This window comes from Phacochoerus africanus, chromosome 4, assembly GCF_016906955.1.
Source record: "Phacochoerus africanus isolate WHEZ1 chromosome 4, ROS_Pafr_v1, whole genome shotgun sequence".
Lineage (NCBI taxonomy): Eukaryota > Metazoa > Chordata > Mammalia > Artiodactyla > Suidae > Phacochoerus > Phacochoerus africanus.
Genome location: NC_062547.1, coordinates 27,012,687 through 27,033,584, shown reverse-complemented (window position 1 = coordinate 27,033,584; position 20,898 = coordinate 27,012,687). Strand labels below are relative to the sequence as shown.

General features: G+C 46.3%; 1 protein-coding gene across 4 annotated transcripts in view; it reads right to left on the bottom strand.

The window, feature by feature from the left end:
• The window catches only part of PAMR1 (peptidase domain containing associated with muscle regeneration 1), a 167,826-nt gene that overhangs the window by 65,135 nt on the left and 81,793 nt on the right, over positions 1 to 20,898 (bottom strand). Inside the window, exon 1 of one of the 4 annotated variants that reach the window (XM_047775981.1) lies at positions 11,216 to 11,544. The exons of the other annotated variants lie outside the window; for them this stretch is intronic. Coding sequence (XP_047631937.1) covers positions 11,216 to 11,288 — 73 coding nt within the window. The 5' untranslated portion in view covers positions 11,289 to 11,544. Of the gene's footprint in view, positions 1 to 11,215; positions 11,545 to 20,898 lie in introns of those variants that run through there. 4 annotated transcript variants of the gene reach the window in all.

Sequence of the window (20,898 nt, the reverse complement as noted above, 5' to 3'; positions counted from 1 at the left end):
GAGGGTCACTAAATGGCCCCAGGTAGCACAGCACTCGGGTGAAAGAAGAAAGATCAAAAGCCAGCTCTTTGTGGGGCCACCATCTGGTTCCTTTCCAACACAATCCTTTGATTCTAAAGAGTTCACGCTTCTGACTTTAGAGATGAAGAATGCAGCACTGGTGAAGCAGACACACCTGGGAGTCAGACCACCCAGATTTTAAACCTCAATCTGTCCCGCTTTTATGCGGCTGGACAATCATAGAAAAGACACCGTGCTGTGGCATTTCTCCCAAACGTCAAAAGAATGGAGGTACGTTGATGGGGTTGTTGCTATCACTGCAGTTAAACAGGCAATGAGCATAAAGGGCTTTGGAAGGAAAAGTGCATGTTGGTCAAGGTATCACCGTTATTCTCTGCAAAATAAAAAACCATCACGTATGTGGCCGAGATAGAGATGCTAAGAGAGCAAAGGGCTTGAGTCATAATATCTCCTCCGGAGGCCCGCACATACGTGGCATTTTCAAGCAGTCTGTCCTTATTTATATCATAGCATTCTGGGTCTCTCCCCCTTGCTTCGAGATTGCCTTGTCTCTTTTTTCTAATACCTCCCTCTTCAGACACCTATTTAAATAGAACATACCTCACCTCCCGCTGCTTCTCTTCTAGAAATAGACTTTCTACATCTATAGTCAAAGGAAACAAAACCCAAACGCTAGCATCTTGGGAGAGCCCCCCAGTTGCTCTTATCCTCGACAACTGCGGTGCTAGAAATCCTTGAAGGACAGCTGCTTCTGGGTTATTTCAAACATTGGCATATGAGCTGAAGAGATCTTATTATTTTTTTTTTATTAGCATTGGCTACTACAAAGTAATTTCATAATGCATCTAAAAGTACTTGGCGATAGAACTCGGGCAAATATTAGGTCAAACAAAGCATTAAAATGTATAAGTTAAAAACAATAAAACTTGGGAGTTCCCATTGTGGCTCAGCTGTAATGAACCCAACTAGGATCCATGAGAATGTGGGCTCAATCCCTGGCCTTTCTCAGTGGGTTGAGGATCCAGCGTTGTTGTGAGCTGCGGTAGGGGTCGCAGACATGGCTTGGATCCCACGTTACTGTGGCTGTGGTGTAGGCCAGCGGTTGCAGCTCCGATTAGACCCCCTAGCCTGGGAATTTCCTTATGCCACAGGTGTGGCCCTAAAAAGCAAAAACAAACAAAAATTTATTGTTTTTCAATAAAACAAGCTGTATCCTAAAAATCCAATCTGGATTTACCCAGACCTAAAAATTCTACAAACTATCCACCTGTTCCTGAACGTTCCACACTTTTAAAATCTTTTTTCTGTGTCAGAGTCTGTCACGGCTCTATGGGGGTCCTGGTCAACCGCCATCAACCTCTTTGCCAAGAGCTACCAAAGTCAGTGCTGCTGTCTTCACTTCCAGGTTCACTGATGCCAGGCAGAAGCCAGATTTTCCTCCTACCAAAGGCAGGTGGCCAAGAGCAGATGTCAAGCTGAGGGAGGGTGATGCCTTTATAATGGTATGTCCTGTGGTTCACTAAGCCCTGAGCTGGCAGCAGTCTGGGGCAGGCTAGCCCTCATTATAGTTACCTCCTCCAGCTCTGCAAGCGAGAACAAGATGAAAGGGAACTTCTTTCTGCCTAGGGATTCCTGGCTGGCTCGACCCTTGAATCACAACAGGTGGTCATGAGCGACATCTCATGTTTGGGTGATAAGATCACTGACCCTGAATCACCTACTCTGCAAGACACCATCCCCTCAAACCCCTGCAAGAGTTTACCACTGGCCCTATTTCAAAATTGCAGCACAGCATGTGGAAGGCATTTCACCCTAAGGTTGGACGGTAGGTGCAAGATTAAAGCAGGGGAAGAAAGCCAATCTTAAAGAAATAAATGTATGGTGAATCTTTAGGAATTGTTTTGCTCTAACACAGAGTCACAGATGAGTAGGACAGGACTGTGGTCCAAGGTGAAGTGGGCCTCGAGAGGACCAGGTACCTTCCATCTTACTAGAGACAGAACAGCCAATATTTCTCCTTCTTAATTCCTTGTGAAAGGTGTGCTACTGGGAAAAATAGCAAAAAGGAGAGGAGTAGGAGATGACTTTAATTTCCTGAGTACTCCCTTTTTGCAAAGCATTATACTATTTTAAATAGATTATCTCACTTAGTACCTGCAATAAACCTATAATAAAGACACTCTTCTCTGCAGTGTACAGGCTGGAAGGTGGCAAGACCATCTTAAAGAAGTTAAGTAATTTGCCAAAAAGCCAACCATAAATGGTGGAGCTAGGATGCAAACACTGGGCCCTACTTTAAACCATAATACGTGACACCCCATATTTATACATAGTCATAGATACACACAAATATGTATGTATCCATAGCTACACTTTTATTCTTCTGTGTACATGAGTATTCAAATGTGAGCACATCCATGCTAAGATATCTCTATCGAAACTGAAATCCAAAAATATGGCAAGCAAGGGCTGAATCCTTGTGGAGAAGGTCATGGGTTACTCAGGCCTACTTGGGCAGGAAGCCCTTAAAAGGAGTAGCTGGTTTTAGCCCTCACCCATCACCACTGTAGTCATCCAATCTGAAACAAGTCTGGGCAGAGAGAGGAGGCAGGCAATGCTGGGGCCAAGGGAGAAGCCGTGTTGCATGACAACAAGAACAATATTTAGGAAAGGCAGGAATAAAGTAGTTCCCAGAAACAGCAAACAAGGAGTTGATGAACAGCTCTAACTCACATGCTATCTCTATGGGATACAGCCCTGGTGTAAACAGCCCAGGCCACTTGCAGGTTGTGCAAATCAGAGTCCTGGTGGCTGGGCTATACCAGACCCGGCAGACAGGAGCGTAAATAAGAAAAGACTGGAGACAAACGCATATGTGTGCTGGATGAGGAGGGAAGAGGTTAAGTGGTAATGAATAGACCTTGGACTCAATGCTCCCAAGGATTAAAAGGATGCCCAAATTTATCCATATTTTTGAAGGGGAGACAGTGTGACTGTCACCCAGGATACAACCTAGTCAAGAAGTCAAGTCACAGATTTTATCACTCCCAGAACCTCTCCCCGTCAGCATGGGTGAGCATTAATTAGATTCACACCTCAGTGTGCCCACTGATCTCAGGCCAACCACACTTCTTCAAGCAACTTGCACATAAGAAGTGAGTTTTCTCCATGAACCATGCAGGTCAGTGCCGGTAAGGACTTTTCTCACAGCAACATACCCAGAATCACCTCTGTGGTTCTTTCAACATCTCAGCAAGTGTTAAGTGACTAAGACATCAGAATTCCTGGCCATCTCTCAGCAGAAATCTGCAGAGAAGCCCATGTTTTATAGATTTTCAAATGCCCTTCTTACCCTATCCTCTGTAACAATGAGACATTCTTCAATGTCTTACGTATCACAGGCAAGAGACCCAAGTTTTCCAAACTATATTCCGTGGAGCTCTAGTTCACTAGATGGTATAAGGTATTATGTGAATAAGGAGATTCTGTGGCCAAGTCACTCTGTAAACACGAATATCAGCTTGCTTTATTGCGGGGCTCTGCTGAGCACATACGACTCTTTGTACCTAGTTAATTCCCACATCCCCCAAATGTATTTCATCAAAAATATCCTAGGTTTTGTTTGTTTATTTCTGCTGAATGTCTTTTAGGATTAGGATGCCATGAAACCTTGGGAAAATGCCAGGCTGGACCATAAACTCTCTCTACAGATTACAAGTGCCTTTGGGAAAAGGACTTGTCTTACTCATCACAGTATCTCCAGCACCCAAGATCATTCCTAGTGCCATAGGTGCTTGATACAGTTTGTTGAATAAAGACATGAATGTGGACACATGAGGCATGTGTGATTCCCAGGGGAAAGGTTATTTGTGACAAGGACTGATGTTAGAAATGGCTCATGCTGTGACCTTTGGAGTTTCTTTCTTTCTTTCTTTTTTTTTTTTTTTGGTCTTTTTGTCTTTTTAGGGCCGCATCCACAGCATATGGAGGTTCCCAGGCTAGGGGTCGAATCAGAGCTACAGCCGCCAGTCTGCACCACAGCTCACGGCAACGCCATATCCTTAACCCACTGAGCGAGGCCAGGGATTGAACCTGCGTCCTGATGTATACTCATCAGGTTCATGAACCACTGAGCCACAACAGGAACTCCATGGGGTTTCTATTTTACAGTACAGGGAATCTGTTGGGTCAGTGACTGCATATTTTTTGCATTTTGGTTAGTGCAGTTTGTTTCTCATTCCCATAAAGGCTTGGGAGGCTCACTGGTTCTGTTCTAGAAGCAGGCAGTCAACCACCCACTGGGAGGCAGAAAGCCAGACCAAGAGGTCCAGCAATAAAGATTCTTTATACCAGCCAAGCCCTCCCTCCTGCTGATATCAAGGGATCAGAGTGGTATACTGAAAAATATGGGAATAGGTTCCCAGCTAGAAGCTAAGCCCAGGCCCCTTGCCCTGGGACATCTCAGGTGTGATCCACCACGATACAGGGGATTCATGGATCATCTTCAAAGGAAGCCTATGAAGTCAATGGACATGGAACTGCGTTTGAAAAACACTGACACTTTAGTTCCTCAGATGAGTTGATTTGAAGCAAACCCGGCCAACATCCCTCCTCCACTCAGTGCTTTTCCATTAAACTGGTTGGAAATTTATTGAACCAACCATCACTTCAGCTTATGAGGACAATTGCTGTGTCTCCCCATGAACTAAAGTTGCCTGAATGTGTTCCTCGCTCTGTGCTGGCAGCAGCAGCGCTGGTTTTCAAATCACCAAACCAACTGACCAGACTTCTCCTTACACCGAGCTTGCTGCCAAACCACTGACTCAACCCGCTGAGACAGCCAGAACCTCAGAGCGGGCGGTGATAAAGATGCCTACACTGCAGGAATAAAGGCACTCCCCCAATTCCAGCGGCAAAGCGGTGACAGAACTGTGTGTCTTCATTTGCTACTCAGCCCAGAGGGACACTTCTTTTAACCACAAGACATTAGTGTCCAGTCAACAGCAACTCCTCAAAGTTGAAACGAACTGGTTAAAACCCATCTTAGTATTAATGGGAGGGCATCCCATCTCCATCCCCTGCAATATCCATCAACGGTCTTATGCCAAAAAAGAAAAGAGAGAGAAAAAAAATGCCTCCTTTTATACATTCCAGGGCGGCTCCCCCTGTTCTACAGCCTAAGAGTTTGCACACTGACCATCTTGACAGAGTTAATCCATCAAGGAGCAGGGTTACCCATTGTCAGGACCAGGCCTGCAAGATGCCTCATCCTTAATTCTGTCCCCATGCAAAGAGACATGGGATTTTCTTTTTTTTTTTTTTTTTTTTTTTTGCCTTGCTTTATGGGCTGTGCCTGGGATATGTGGAAATTCCTGGGCTAGTGGTTGAATTGGAGCTACAGCTGCCAGCCTACGCCACAGCCACGCAGGGTCCAAGCCATGTCTGTGACCTACACCACAGCTCACGGCAATGCCGGATCCTTAACCCACTGAGCAAGGCTAGGGATTGAACCCCCATCTTCATGGACACTAGTTGGATTTGCTACAGCTGAGCCACAACAGAAACTCCTAGACATGGGATGTTGCTTATACAAGTTGACTATGGGGCAAAGACATCTCACTTCCCACGTCTAATGAGAATGAGATGTCTGCTCCTATGGACAGCTATCCCCACAATCAGTGGGATTTACCATCTGCTGAAGGCCTGTTTCCTTCAGAAAATAGCTCCTCTGGGTTTCCAAGTGGTCCCCCTGGGGCTGTGGATGTCTCTCTTCTGTCTCCCATGTCCACTCTGCCTCTACCATAGTGAGCACCTGACCTTACCGAGGCCATTCCAAGGACTTGGAATGTCCAGAGGACAACCAGAATTCTTTATGAATGCCATGGTGTTAATGATTTGGCCAAAAGACAGCCAGCAGATGTACTGTCATCAGACCTGCTGCCTGCTAGGACACGGTTGTGTAGTGTTTCAGTGTGTGCACTTTGGGGTCAGACTGGGTTCAAAGCATGGACGTCCAGCTCTGTGACCTGGACAGGTACGGTACCTCTCTCTCTCTCAGTTCCCTCTGTGTGAATTAGGGATAAAAGCCCTACTACTTACCTCCTAGGCTGGTTGTGAGGATTCAGTAAATAGCTGTAAGGCATATAGGTATTTACCACAAACTCCGTAGATTATTTGGGATCTGGTCCCTTAGGCGTGATAGAATGGGGGCCCCTTCAGAGAAGCCCACTGTGGGTGTTTCCGGCATCACCGGTGATGAGTTTGATGTGCGGCCCTACCTACTCCATTGTCAACCCACATGGGCTCTGTGTCCATTTTACAAATAACAACCAAGAACAATGAAAGGAGTCAGGTTGTTGGGGGGGGGCGTGTTGGGGGAGAGATACAAAGTCCCATTAGTTAAGAAAGTGGAAAGTTTCCAGCCAACACGAATTCTCTGCCTTCCCTGAGTGGTTTTGTTTATAGAGATGAGATTGAGTTTGCCTTGCATCTTTGTTCTTTCTCTCCATTATCGACCTAATGCTTTGGTCCAGATCTTGTGATGACTGACAAACAGAACTCCTTAAACACAGACCAGGCTTGGAATCTGATAGACTCTCTGCCACTGATCTGGCAGCTTTCAAAGCCCCAGCTGGCCTCTGGAACTAGAATGCGTAAACACTGCTTTTCCCTCCCCATGAAAATAAAGTAAGGCAAGAGGGAGCTGGGCTCTTGTGACCCTCAAATATCCCTGAAGTGAGGGTGGCAGCCACCCCCCCCCCAACAGGTAGGAGGAGCAGGGCACTAGCTTCCCTCATTTATCACCGAGAGGCACTTTCTCCAATGTGCACAGACCCCAAATCGACTGCAGCTTCTAGAGCTGGGCTCAGGGGAGGCAGGTAGAGAGCTTTTTTCTTGCATTGGGATTGCCCACCCCTAGGAGGGCAGATGGAAATAATTTTCTGACTTAAGGCCAATCATCAGGTCCTCCAGACGCCATTATCTCAGCCACTGCTGTCTAGCCGGATGTAGTTACGTTTAGGTGGAACACACGGTCTCTGCCATTCCAAAGCCCTCCCTAAGGCTTCTGGATATTTCTAAGGGACTTATATGCTCCAGGTCACCTCTGCCCCGGGTCCAAAGTGCTTTGTCCCCAGCTTATTGACCCAGACATAACACCCAGCATCACCAAAAGCTTACGCTCGAGGACACTCATGAGAATAAAACATTTCACCGAAGAATTGGTCATAGAGGTGAGATTATGTCCCATAAAACACACAAGTTAAACTATATTTACATTCCTTCTTTTAAAAGTCCTGTCTGCTCCAAAACGCTCACTTGTGTTTCTTCCCATTCAGCACCCAGCCTTCCTACTTTCCCTCCCAGGAATGGAGATCAAGAACTCAAATGCCAATTTCATATATATATACATTTATGTATGCACACACACACACACATATATATGACAGGTCCCTTTGTTGTACAGCAGAAATTGACAGAACATTTTAAGTCAAGTATAGGTCAATAGAAAAAATGTTAAATACTACTAATAAAAAAAACCCTCAGTGCAGTCAAGACTAGCAGGTAACATATGTGTGGGTGGAGAAGGTGGGGTGTCAGGCCAGAGAGAGGACCCAGACTAACTCAAAGCATTCAGGTTCAAAACATTTTTAAGCACTGCATCCTACGAAATACTTCTGCAGACCTTCCACCCAAAGGCGGCCAGTTGGCAGTCCTTCGGCACGACAGTCTCGCTCTCTGCCAGAATCATTCCAGACAGAGCAACAGCGCCGCCAAAACTGGAGCTGTGAGCAAGGACCCTCTCCTGCCATGTTTGTCCTGAAGTTATGCTATGATTACATGTACATCAGCATATGATGCTGGTAGATGTGCGAGTTTAAGTCAGTTGGGTACCAGGTGAGCTCGAGCTCAGGAATTAAGACAGCCCGAGCTCATCCCAGGTTCCACTAATCTGCCTTTGTTTCCTTTTATATCATATCGCAGCAAAATGTCAATAACATACATTTACTACTTAATCACTTTTAAGTGTGCGGCTCAGTGGCTTGTCGCCACTAACCATCACCACTCTCCATCTCCTAGATGGTTTCATCAGCCCACAGTGAAATTCTGCACCCATTCAACACGAACTCCTCCATCCCTCTTCCACAGTCCCTCGTCTCCTCTGCACTACTTTCTGCCTCTACGGAGTTGATCACTCTAGGCACCTCATATAAATGGAATTATACAGTATTTGTCCTTTGGGGTCTGGTTTCTTTCACTACATAATGTTTTCAAGGTTCCTCCAAGTTGTAGCATGTATCAGAACTTCATTCCTTTCTAAGGCTAAGAGTCCATTGTATGTACATACCACATTCTGTTTATCCATTGACGGACATTTGGGAATCACACTGGCATACACATATCTCCTTGGGTTCCTGCTTTCACTTATCTTGTGCATATACCCAGAAGTGGAATTGCTAGATCAAACGTTGTGAGGAACCATGCCTGGGTGTGCCTGAACCAGTCACAGAACCTATCTAAACCTTATGTGTAAAACAGGGAGAATAATAGCACCCCTTGCTTTTGACTCAAACACTGGGCGCATCATACATGCTCACAGAGGTTTACCCTCATCTTCCTCTGAATTTGAGGTACTCCAACTAAATGAATACCTCAACTAACTCTACAGTCACTCCCAGCTCCCCAAACCCATGATCCCACCATCAAATTATTTCCCTGTTGGGACGAGCTAGGACTTCTCAGAATATATATCAGGAAAACACCCTCTTCATGGTCCCCACAAAAACCCATTCCTGCCAAGACGGTCCAATTTTCATAGCTCGCTCTGTGGAATTTGCTAACACATCCCATTATAAACCAACATCTAATTTTTCTTGCCACTCCTTCCCCCTCGATTTCTTTCCACATTCCATTTCTCAGCTGGCTGCTCCTGCCCACTGAATATCTGTGCTTCAAATTATCTTCCCCGGTTGCCCTGACGCTCATTCCCCACCAGTTAATGTCTGTTGGAAGCAGCACTTGTAAGTTATTCATATTAAGGTTTCATTCCCCAGAGTCACATCTTTTAAATGAGTTGTTCCTTTTAGGCAGAATCCTGCTGGCAAGAGCTACTGCTATTTGGTGAAGTCAGTGGAGTTGGGTTTCTCCCCTCATATGCTGTTTATGTTGGGTTATCACTTGGCCTGATGTTTGGATTTTCATCCTCCAGCACGTGTCCCAGGCCGATGAGCAACAAGCGTCTGCTATGCCATCCCAGTGGATGTTTATATTTCATCAAATGCTCTTTTTAGAAAAGTAATTAGAGGAAATATGCTCCTAAGCTTTCCTTGATGGGGGCCAGATTGAGAATTCCAGCAGGGAGTGGACTCGCTCATGACTTGAAGAAATATTTTCCTTCTCCACTCCATCCCTCTGTCTACCCTCTAAATGCGCACGATTCACAATGAAATATCCTTGCTGGACACGTGAAGTTGCTCTCCCGTTCAGTCCGCAGCTTGGTTGCCCAGAAACCACACACCCTCCCCTGAAGGTTTTCCACAGCAAAAGGTAAAAGAGATCCTCAGGTCAGGAATAAATCAGTTTTTCAGAGCTTGGGCAAGAAAAATGGGGCAGCTGAGCTTCAGTTTTTAACTTTGATGCGTTTGAGCCATCTCACCTGCCACGTTATAAAAAAGGATGCTGACGCAGGGATGGGGACACTAGACCTGGAGCCCTGGTGCTCTGGAAGGAACCAGACACCTCTGGAGTGGCACTTGGGCCACCAAGCCCTGGCAGTTTGGCTCCAGAGATGAAGCAGGGAGGAGTCTTAATGAAAAGTCCCCAACTGACCCCCCCCAGGCAAGTGTCTGGGTTTATGGATTGTCAGACCCCTTCCTGGGCTCCTTCTTCCTGCGTAATTGTCTTTGGGCTGCTTCAGATACCACCAAGGGCAAATTCAAATAAAATACTCTCTAGCTTGAGGGTAAATCACCCAAGAAGATTTCACGTGCGGCTGGCAGGCTCCAGGTAGATGGGAAGTATTGACCGAAATGGGGTTTTTGCGTGTGTCCTGGCTTTTTGTTTGTCATGAAGGGATGTGCCCCGGTGGTCCAGTTCCCCTTCCACAGTAGGTGACTGCAGTGTACGCCCCCACCACCCCATTTCCTAGGTTTTACTCTTGGAAACTTGCCAGTTGCTGGCAGCAACGGAGCATCTGCCTCTCAGGCCAAGCACAGGTGACAGGTAGCCCCCACAGAAGGGAAGTAGCAAAGGCTCAGCTTCTCTCTGCTCCTCCGCAAAGCTGCCCTGTTTCATCGCGTGTGCACATTTCCACCTGCCCCGACCTTCTGAGGTTTCCCCTTACCTCCCTGACACCTCGCCTCTCCAGCCATCTAAGGACAGAAGCTCCTAAGCAGCCCTCCTTTCCCACTCGCCCCGGGAGCAATTACAGGACAAACCTGCCCTCCCCTTGCTTCTACCCACAGCTGGGTCTGTGTCTCCTCTCAACCTCATTTGCCCCAGGAGCCCATTTGACATGGGGTTTGTGGCTCAGAAAATGACATGTGAAAAACAATGAAGCCACAGCTCTTTCTAAACAAACACTGTGTGTCCCCAGAAACAACTTGCACTCTTCACCTTGGCTGCTGCTGCTTCTTTCTCATTCTTATCGGGAAGGAAGTGTATATACGCTGGGTGAGTACATCCGCCTTGCTGGGGATCTGTTCTGAAGGGTTGTAACTGTAAGATTTCATCAAGCAAGATTCCCCAGAAGGCACCCTTGCTGCAAGCCCTGCTCTTGTTCACCTCTCTCCTTCCCACTCACCTCTGAGGGGGCTTTTTCCAGGGGGAAATTTAGCTTTTGCAAGTCAGAGAGGGTGCCTCAGACTGGGTGGATTCCCGGAGGCTGTTTTGTGTTTTTTTTTTTTTTAAAGACTAAAAAAAAGCCCCACAAATAAAGCTGAAGCTGGTACCCCTCCTGAAGCAGTTCAGTCCCACAAGTTGGGATGAACGAGAAGGGTGTCACATTCTCAGGGAGAAACAGACACTCCAGCATCACCAGCCAAGCCCCCAAGATTATCACTGGAAGCAGCCCTCCCCCCAACCCCCACCCACATCCACTCCAGCACCACCTCTTGGGACGCCCCAGCCCTGCCCCCTACCAAGCCCAGGAGGGAAAAGTCCCCTCCTGGGGGGTCCTGAATGCTACTCACAGTACCTCTTGGCAAGGACGAGATGAGAAGGAGCTGCAGGAAAGTGAGCCCCAGCTGCGGCCACCAGCCCAGCTCCATCGTCCCACGGCGGTGCCCCGAGTGACTGCTGGGGAGGGACCGAGGGAAGCCAGCGGCGCTTACACGGACCTCCCCAAGCCCCAGCTGAGTGGGAGCTCGGGTTTCAGCTCGCCAGGCTCTCCCATCCTCATCTGAGGGGAACCACCTTCAGCCAGAGCGACGTCAGCCCAAACCTCTCCTCTCTGCTGCCGCCTTAACCCTTGCGGAGCCCGGGGAGGTGTGGCAATGCCGGAAGGGCCCCGGGCTGCGGCTGGAAGGGAAGCTGTCGCTAAGGAGGCTCCAGTCCAGGTCAGGCTGGTCTCCCTGGCCCGGCTCGGGGAGGGGAGCCGACGGCAGCACCTAGAATGGAGCCGGAGGTAGGCGGGGCGCTCAGGTGAGGCCCAAAGCCCCACACCCTCTCACTCCCACCCAAGCCTGGGATGGGAGGTCCACTGCCTGCCTTACTTGCACCCAGAGTCTGCCGGATTTAAAGCGTGGCCTTAGGGGAGGGGCGCGCTGGTGCTAGGAGGAGAAAAGCAGCCAACCCTCCTCCCCCTCTACCTGTATCCTCAAGCGCTCCTTCCTACTCAGCCTTTCCTCCAGGTGGTCACAGTTTGGAAGCCTTATCCTTTGCCTCTATAGGCTGCTGGGAAAATTCTTCATCTTCCCAGGACTAATGTGAGTTAAGAAGCATAAACAGCTCCTGCATATATGCCAGGTAGGGTACCAGGCTCAGAGAGAAAAGAACGTACAGGACACTGCCTCTGTTGTGAAGATGTTCAGACTAGGTCTAGAGGTAGCGAATGACATGCTGAAGAGAGACGGAAGGATGCTTTACGAGATAATAGCTGACATTTTTTATCAATTTTTTTCTTTCTTCTGTGTGTGTGTGTGTGTGTGTGTGTGTGTGTGTGTGTGTGTGCACGCGCATGCGCGCGCTTTTTTTAGGGCTGCACCTGCTGTGGCATATGGAGGTTCCCAGGCTAGGGGTCGAATCAGAGCTGTAGCTGTCTGCCTACACCACAGCCACAGCAACGCCAGATCTGAGCCGCATCTATGACCTATACCTGCAGTTCACAGCAACCCTGGATCCTTTAACCCACTGACAAGGGCCAAGGATAGAACCCACATCCTCATGGATACTAGTCGGATTCTTAACTTGCTGAGCCACAAAGGGAACTCTTTAAACAGTTTTGATATATATATATATATATATCTCAGAACAAAAGCCAACTCAAGAATATACAATATGTGTAGTTTGATGTGGCAGAAAACAGGAAAAGAAACATGTGGTCACGGTGTTTGGATTTTACTTTACAGTTAAAGGAGTGCTCTGCAGGGGGTGCTGCACCCAAAGCAAAGTCCTAGGAAGAAACGTCCCTCTGGTGTCCAGGCTGAAGGACGGAGGAGGCCAAGGCCAGCACACAGAGAAAACAGCTGGGACTATTGATGAGGGCCTGGAGTAAGCAGCAGGCAGTGACAGCTGAAGGGGAAAATGATGGGAGAAACTTAGGGAAGACAGAATCTCGGGGACTCAGGACAGATTGGATGGGCAGGAACCCCGACACGGGTGCTCCTCTTGGGGAGAAATTCCTGAATCCCAGCCCTCCTTCTGGGGCCCATGGCAGCCAAGTCTGGGACCAAGAACACAGCAGTCAAATCCCTGACTCACCAACCACTCTCTGAATCTCAATTTTCTCATCTATAAAATGGAAGGAATCATCAGACCTAACTGTAGACTGAAGAATTGAATGAGATATTCACAAGGCCCTAAGCCCATAGTCTAGCTCAATCTAAATTCTCAGTAAATATAAATCGTCATCTGTATTATCTCCCAAGAGATCCCATGATGTGGGCCTTCTTTCTCACCCTCCACTTCTCTATCCAGGTGAACTTTATTTAAAATAAGCACCAAGAGCAGCCTTAAAAGGGGGAGGAAAGGCCAAAAGGCAGCACATCTGGGGTGAGGCAGAGGTTAGAAGAGGTCAACCAGCCCTAGTTGCTGGTCAACCAGCCCTAGTCCTTTGGTGATGGGAGTGGGGAGGAGGTGACTTAGTTTCCAAATAACTGCAAGTATTAGAACCTCTCCAGAACCTGTTTGTCCCATCAGCTGACAACACTGATAGGAATGGCGCAGGCACAGGTAGTTGTACAAACCCTGATAAGGAACCATAGACTGAAAGAGAAACAGGGACTTTGGGAGATCATTGTAAGTTAATCACTGCTCAGATCACCGTAAGTTAACAGCTCAAACGGGCCATCAGGCAGGCTGGCTGGACTAGCGGAGGCTGGAGATATGCCTCAGGTCATTGGTCAGGATCTGGTGAGGGCTGCATTCAGGTTCGGACCCTGGGCAGGAGTTTAAGGACCCCCCTTCTGCTGATTTGAATAAGCCTATGACTGAATACCAAGGAGGAGCTACTACGCCAAGAAAGAGGAAGAGGTGGTCTTTTCCACTCCCCTTGAGTGAAAAAGACTGTAGCCCACTGGATCCTGGGGCAGAGCCTCCTTGCCTGCCTGCTTGCATCTCTCACAAGCGTCCTATCTTGATAAATCTACTTCTTGCCTGTCACTTTGTCTCTCACTGAATTCATTCTGTGCGGAGGCTTGAAGAACCTGAACCTCAGCAAGTCCAGACACTGGGTGAGTGATTCTAATTTAAAATTGTGGATTCGGAGGTCCCATCGTGGCTCAGTGGAAATGAATCTGACTAGCATCCATGAGGATACAGGTTCCATCCCTGGCCTTGCTCATGGGGTTGGGGAATCTGGCATTGCCGTGAGCTGTGGTGTAGGTTGCAGATGTAGCTCAGAGCTGGTGTTGCTGTGGCTGTGGTGTAGGCCGGCAGCTACAGCTCTGATTCGACCCCTAGCCTGGGAACCTCCATGTGCGGCCCTAAAAAGACAAAATAAATAAATACGTAAAACTGTGGATTCAAGTCCCAATCTGGGTTTAGGCTGGGTTATAGCCATTAGTGCTATCAGTTTCAATACCACTTCCTTCTTCTTTTGTCCCCCCCCTCACCCTTACAAACTCACCCTGACGCGCGCGCACACACACACACACACACACACACACACAGCAGCCTCTTCCCTACAGCAATACACTCCCACCAGGGTGGGGCCCCAGGTGATGAATGTGACTGGCTGCTCCCTAAAGTCTCTGGTGCCAGGTCATTGCTTCTCCAGGCTTAGGAGGCTGGAAACACATCTATTTCTGGAATGCTCACAGGACGAATTGGTCTCTACTAGTTTGTTGTCCCTAATCCTGGGTTTGCGAATGTCCTAGGACCATGGAACCTGGAAAGGAATTCTCAAAAAGGGACAGGAGGAGTTCCTGCTGTGGCTCAGTGGTTAACAAAGCTAACTAGGTATCCATGAGGACGTGGGTTCGATCCCTGGCCCCAGTGGGTTAAGGATCTGGCGTTGCCATGAGCTGTGGTGTAAGTCACAGACATGGCTCAGAGCCCGAGTTGCTGTGGCTGTGGTGTAGGCTGGCAGCTACAGCTCTGATTCAACCCCTAGCCTGGGAACCTCCACATGCCACTGGTACAGCCCTAAAAAGACAAAAAAAAAAAAAAAAAAGGAACAGGACATATTCCTCTGGGGAACTGAAAGCAGTGATTAGACATTATCTTGTTAAACTTGACAATAAACCTGGGCTGGCAGAGGAAGAGGGAAGCAACGTTAGAGAAAAGGTCAGCAGTTTGCCTGAGGTCACACAACCCTACACAAATTTTGTTTTTCCAAAACAATTTAGCTTCCTCTCTTCCCATTAAAGTTAACTCAATTTTCATATTGATAGAGGTTAGTATTATTATTCTAAATCAGGATTCTTGGCCCAGGTTCCAACTTTTTACAGGGCCTCTGAAGCTCTTGAAATGATATGCAAATTTTGCATACCTTCTTTGGAGTAAGAAGGAGCCATGACCTTCTTCCAAGTCTCAAAGGGACCTGCACACTCCCAACTTCTGTGGAAACACTGATCTTCAAAAGTTAACACTGAAAAGTTCACCAGATATTTGTTGGGTTTGGGGAAAGTGGTTTTGTACATAGGATTGTTGAGTCTAAGTTATAAGCTTCACAACAGATATTTGGAGGACACTCCGCCCCCTTTTTTTTTTTTTTCTATTTTTGCCTTAAGAGCACATGTTCTGGATCACACTGCCCACTGCTGAACTTAGCTGGACACCTGTGTACACCTGAGCAGATTATTTCACCTATGACGGCTGTAGTTTTCTCATCAAGTGGAAAGAATAATGGTGCCTGCTTCCCTCAGACTGGAGTAAAGAGCTCACAAGTGCCTAAAGTATACTAAGTACCCAGTGAACATTAGCTATTTTTATTCGGGTTCTCTCAGCCTCCTGCCCTCACCTGCTCCACCCACTTCTGGGAGGAATAAATCACTAGAAAGGCTCTGGGTGAAGAAGGCCAAGTGTCATGCTGGGAAGTAGAGATGATACCTGGAATTAAGAATTATCTACTTCTCATCGGCACACAGAAATCAACAATTGCCTGTAGTGGATGGAGCTGGGCCACCCATTTAATTACAAGTCACAATCCCCACTAATTTTCACATAGAAGGATGAGGCACGCTAACAAAACCTGTATCCTTTTCAGTGCCACGGGGAGCCTGACTGCATGCAAATACACAGAAAGAAGGCGGGAAGGCAGGAAGGCTGTCTCATGAATGCCAGCAGCTCCCCAGTCTCCACACTGTAATATTTTCAGCTCAGCAGCTGAGCAGTGACCAGAGAGAGGGCAAGCCAGGAGAAAGAGCTGGGGTGGGACAGGCTGCAAGCCTGAGAGAGCATCCCAGACTGCTGGGATTAAGTTGGATTTCCATCAGCTGCATGAAACACACAGTTCAAGTCAACCAGGGCTAGAGGTGGAGAAGGGCAGGTCTGTGGAAAAGACAAGGGGCCCTTCCACCAGAGCCTGCTCTAACTGGCCCACCATGGAAGTCCCCAGCCCCAGTGAATCTCGGCTATTCACCTACACACTGGGCAAAAATGTTCTACCTCCAAGCTGGCTCAGCGCCACTCCCTCCCCCCGGGGAGCCAGGCGAGGGGTAGGTGAGTCTGTGGTTCTTTCTTTGGCTCTATGTCACAACATTCTTCTTGCTCTATGTCACACTTCATGGCAATTGCTGAAAGCAGAGAGTTTCCCTCCTTCATAGTCAGCACGTTCCTGAATCACTCGGGAAACCTATTCTTGACTTTCATATGTATATTTATAAACTTCCATTTAAAGCAACATGTCTGCTCGGCAAGGGAATTGCAGAGCTTTACAAAGAAGACTAGTGAAAACTGCGACCTCAATCCAAGTGACGAGCAGAAGCGTTAGATGCAGTTGAGTCAGTTTGGATGGAGAAAGGACCAAAACGTAGGCTAAGGCAACAGGGTACCATGGCACTGAAAAGGCATATGCCCCAGGGGGATCAAGGCTCTATTATCTACCGGCTATATGAACATGGCCTCGGTGCATTGACCCTTCTGAGCCTCAGTTTCCCATCTGTAAAAGGGAGGTAATAGCTACTTTATAATTCCAGTGAAATTAAAATGAGGCTGGCATACATAATGGTAGCTCAATCAGTGTTGACTACTATTATAACTACCTATGAACATCTCTATCTAATATTAGTGTTTCATTTTGAAATGAAACTAAATAAGTACCATTTTCCTCAGATCTGGTGATGTAAGTTAGATTATATTCCTATATTGATTTGAAGCCAATACGTGTCTGAAAAATACATTGCCTTATACATTTATGCTTCCAGCTGGAGGCCTGGCGTAGAGTGCGCATTTGTTCAAAGACAAACTGAGAGGCCTGTCCTGCATGGACCCTGCCCAGGTGCTAGAGAAAAAAATTATTCTGACATCTGTTAAAGATGCTAGGGAAGACTTTATTCAAGGGACTCCTGTAATGGGTTTTTGCAGGAAGGGAAAGAGATCAGGCTCAATTCTAAATACAACAAGGAAAAGTGGGGATTTGTCACCCAGGAGCAGGGTGGGTGTCAGCAGATGGGAAATTACTAATTACTAAGAGGAAACATTAGGAGTAAGGGGGGATTCTCGCTGATCCGACTGAACGGGATTCTTCCTGAAGACTGTTAGGGTGATCGGATATCAGCCAGGAGAGGGTGAAGGATAAGGAATTGAGTCAGCTATCCACGGTGATCAGATATCAGATAGCAGGAGATTCTCACTAACCTGACTTAGCAGGATTCTTGCTCTTGAGGACTATACCCAAGGGCAGGGTCTGGTCAAGAAAAGGCTTAAAGTCTGTTTAAGGAGCAAGTCTGTCACAGGATCCACAAAATCCCCTGGAAAGTCCTTGCATTGAATGTCTGGTTCAATCTTGCCACATTGTTCAGTGGGATAAATAGGATTGTATATAAAGTAACTTGTCTCCGTCTACGGAAGGAAGGAAAGCAGAAAGCAAAGTAAAAAGCATCCATTCACTCATTCAATATGATATATGGCATGTCTGCTATGTGCCAGACATCATCTCAAGTCTTTGGAATATGGCTGTGAACAAAACCTGTATGGTCCCTCACCTCGTAGATTTGCAGACCAGACGGCCCTGAAACATTGGGCATGTGTGATCGCGCCATGAGTGAGGACAGAACATTTCAGAAGCAATTAACCAGGGGGTCCAATCTGGTTTGAAGGTCAGAAAAGTTTCCCTGAGGAAGTGACACTGAACTTCAGATCTAAAGAAACCCAGAAGGAGGGGACAGAAGAGAGGACAATAGATGAGGAGGACCACGTACTGAGGCTAGAGCTGCAGCAGGCCTTGAAAACCATGCTCTTTGTTGTGAAGGGTCATGGGAAAGAACTTGAGGGCCAGTGACTGGATCAGATGTGTGCCTCAGACTTGCTCTCTCTGACTACATCCAGCATCCAACAGGATGGAGAGAGGGGGCTTGATCTGAGAGGCACAAGGGAGGTGTAAAAGGATGGGATCAGGAGTGCCCACTGTGGTGCAGTGGGTTAAGAATCTGACTGCAGCAGCTTGGGTCACTGCAGAGGTGCTGGTTCAATCCCCAGCTCAATGCAGTGGGTTAAGGATTTGGCGGTGCCATAGCTGTGATGCGGGTTGCAGCTGTAGCTGAGATTCAACCCCTGGCCCAGAACTTGCACATGCCATGGGTACGGCCATAAAAAGAAAAAAGAAAAGAAAAGGATGGGATCAGTGATGATGGTGTATTGAGGATAAAGGTGAGCAGCAGTCAAAGGCAACTCCAGTTGATGACCTTGTGGATGCTGGCGGGTGTGTGGGGCTGTGCTGGGCATGTCGGTCTCTCTCCCCCCCAACCCCCACCCAATCCCTCTCAGAAGTACCTAGCTAAGCTACTCCCAGATTCCTGATCCTCAGAAACTAGGCAAGATAATAAACTATGTTGTTTTAAGATACTAAATTTGTTAAACAGAAGTAAATTACTAATACAAAAGATTTCTGAACTGGGTGATCTGGAGTAGAGGAGAAACTAAAACTGTCTACACACTTGGTAAACCTGCATCCAAATGAAAACTGTTAGGGAGTCACAGCCTAACTGAAAGAAGCTTCCGACCATATGACAACAAACCCAATTCATGTGGCTTAAACCATAAAGAACCACATTACCTTGTATCACAATAAGTCCAAAGTAGGATAGCTCAGAGTTAATTCTGTGGCTCAACAACAGTGTTAAATCATGTTACTTAAATAGATCCAAATTACCTATATATATATATATGCTATGCATGCATGTATATAAAATCTTGGGACACATAAAAATAGTATATGTTGTACAGACGGCCAACAGGCACATGAAAAGACGCTCATCATTGCTAATTATTAGAGAAATGCAAATCAAAACTACAATGAGGTATCAACTCGCAGCAGTCAGAATGGCCATCGTCAAAAAGTCTATAAACAATAAATGCTGGAGAGGGTATGGGAGAAAAAGGAACCCTTCTACACTGCTTGTGGGAATGTAATTGGTACAACCACTATGGAGAATAGTATGAGGTTCCTTAAAAAAACAAAAATAGAGCTACTATATGATCCAGCAATCCCACTCTTGGGTGTATATCCTGAAAAAACTCTAATTTGAAAAGATAGCTACACACCAATATTCAGAGCTGTACTATTTACAACAGCCAAGATATGAAAGCAAGCTAAATGTCCATCAACAGAGGATTGGATAAAGAAGATGTGGTACATCTATACAATGGAATATTACTCAGCCATAAAAAGAGTGAAATAATGCCATTTGCAGCAACATGGATGAACCTAGAGATTATCAAACTAGGTGATGTCAGTCAAAGACAAATATTATATGATATCACTTATATATGGAATCTAAAAAATAACACAAATGAACTTATTTACAAAACAGAAATAGACTCACATACATAGAAGACAAACGTATGGTTACCAAAGGGGAAGGTGGGGCAGGGATAAATTAGGAGTACAGGATTAACAGACACACACTACTACATATAAAAATATATAAACAACAAGGCTTTAGGATATATCACAGAGAACTATATTCAATATGTTGTAATAACCTATAATGGAAAAGAACCCAAAAATAGAATGTGTGTGTGTGTATAGATACAGATAGATATATGTGTATATATATATATATATATATATATATACAGATACAGATATATACACATATACAGACATATATATATCTGGATCACCTTGCTATACAGCTAAAACTAACACAACATTGTAAACCAACTATACTTCAATCAAAAACAGCATATGTTGTCTGTGAATACAAACACATATTGCTAAACTATTAGAGCATATGCAGAAAGAAGTCACTACTGAAAAGCAAGGATGTTATAAAACATGAGACATGAAACATCAGCTAAAATATAAAACAAGAGAATGAGAAATCAAAGCAACGGAAGCCACATGTTAACATCGGTCTGTCTTTGAGACTAGTACACAGGGATCTGTTATTGCCTGGAATATTTCTGTACGTCTGGAGTATTAATAATTATATCAATATTTTATAGTGCTATCAAGTAGCTACCAAAAAAGTAAAAAAGGGACAGGTAGGAAACTACTTTCCATGGACAGAGAAGACAAGCATTTGTTCTTTAAGGAAACATTTTGGGTGTCTGCTCTGTCTCAGGCACATTCTAGGCTATGGGGAAAGCACGGTGAATAGGACAGAAGGACTTCTGTTTTCAAGGAGCTTACATCCTACTGGGAAAAGACACATGACAAACAAACAAAGCAGAGAATGTCAGATGGGACATTCCAGTGCCATGCTGGAAAGGAAACAGAGGAGTATGATAGTAGTGACAAAGGAAGGTGCTTAGTCTGTGGAATGAGAGCAGGCCTCTCTGAGAAGATGACATTTAAGCTGAAACCTAGAATAAAATGCCATGAGAGCATGAGAGGAAAGAACAGGCAGAGGGAACAGCCAATGCCAAGGCCCTGAGCTGCGATGAGCTGAGGGTGCCTGAGGAACACAAAGAGGCCAGTGTAGCCTACACACAAATACATAACCAACTCCTTAGAAAAAAGGCAAGAGGAAAATCTACTCAATCGTTTGTCATTACCTATATGGGGAAAAGAATGGATATATGCATGTGCAAGACTGACTGACTCTGCTGTAC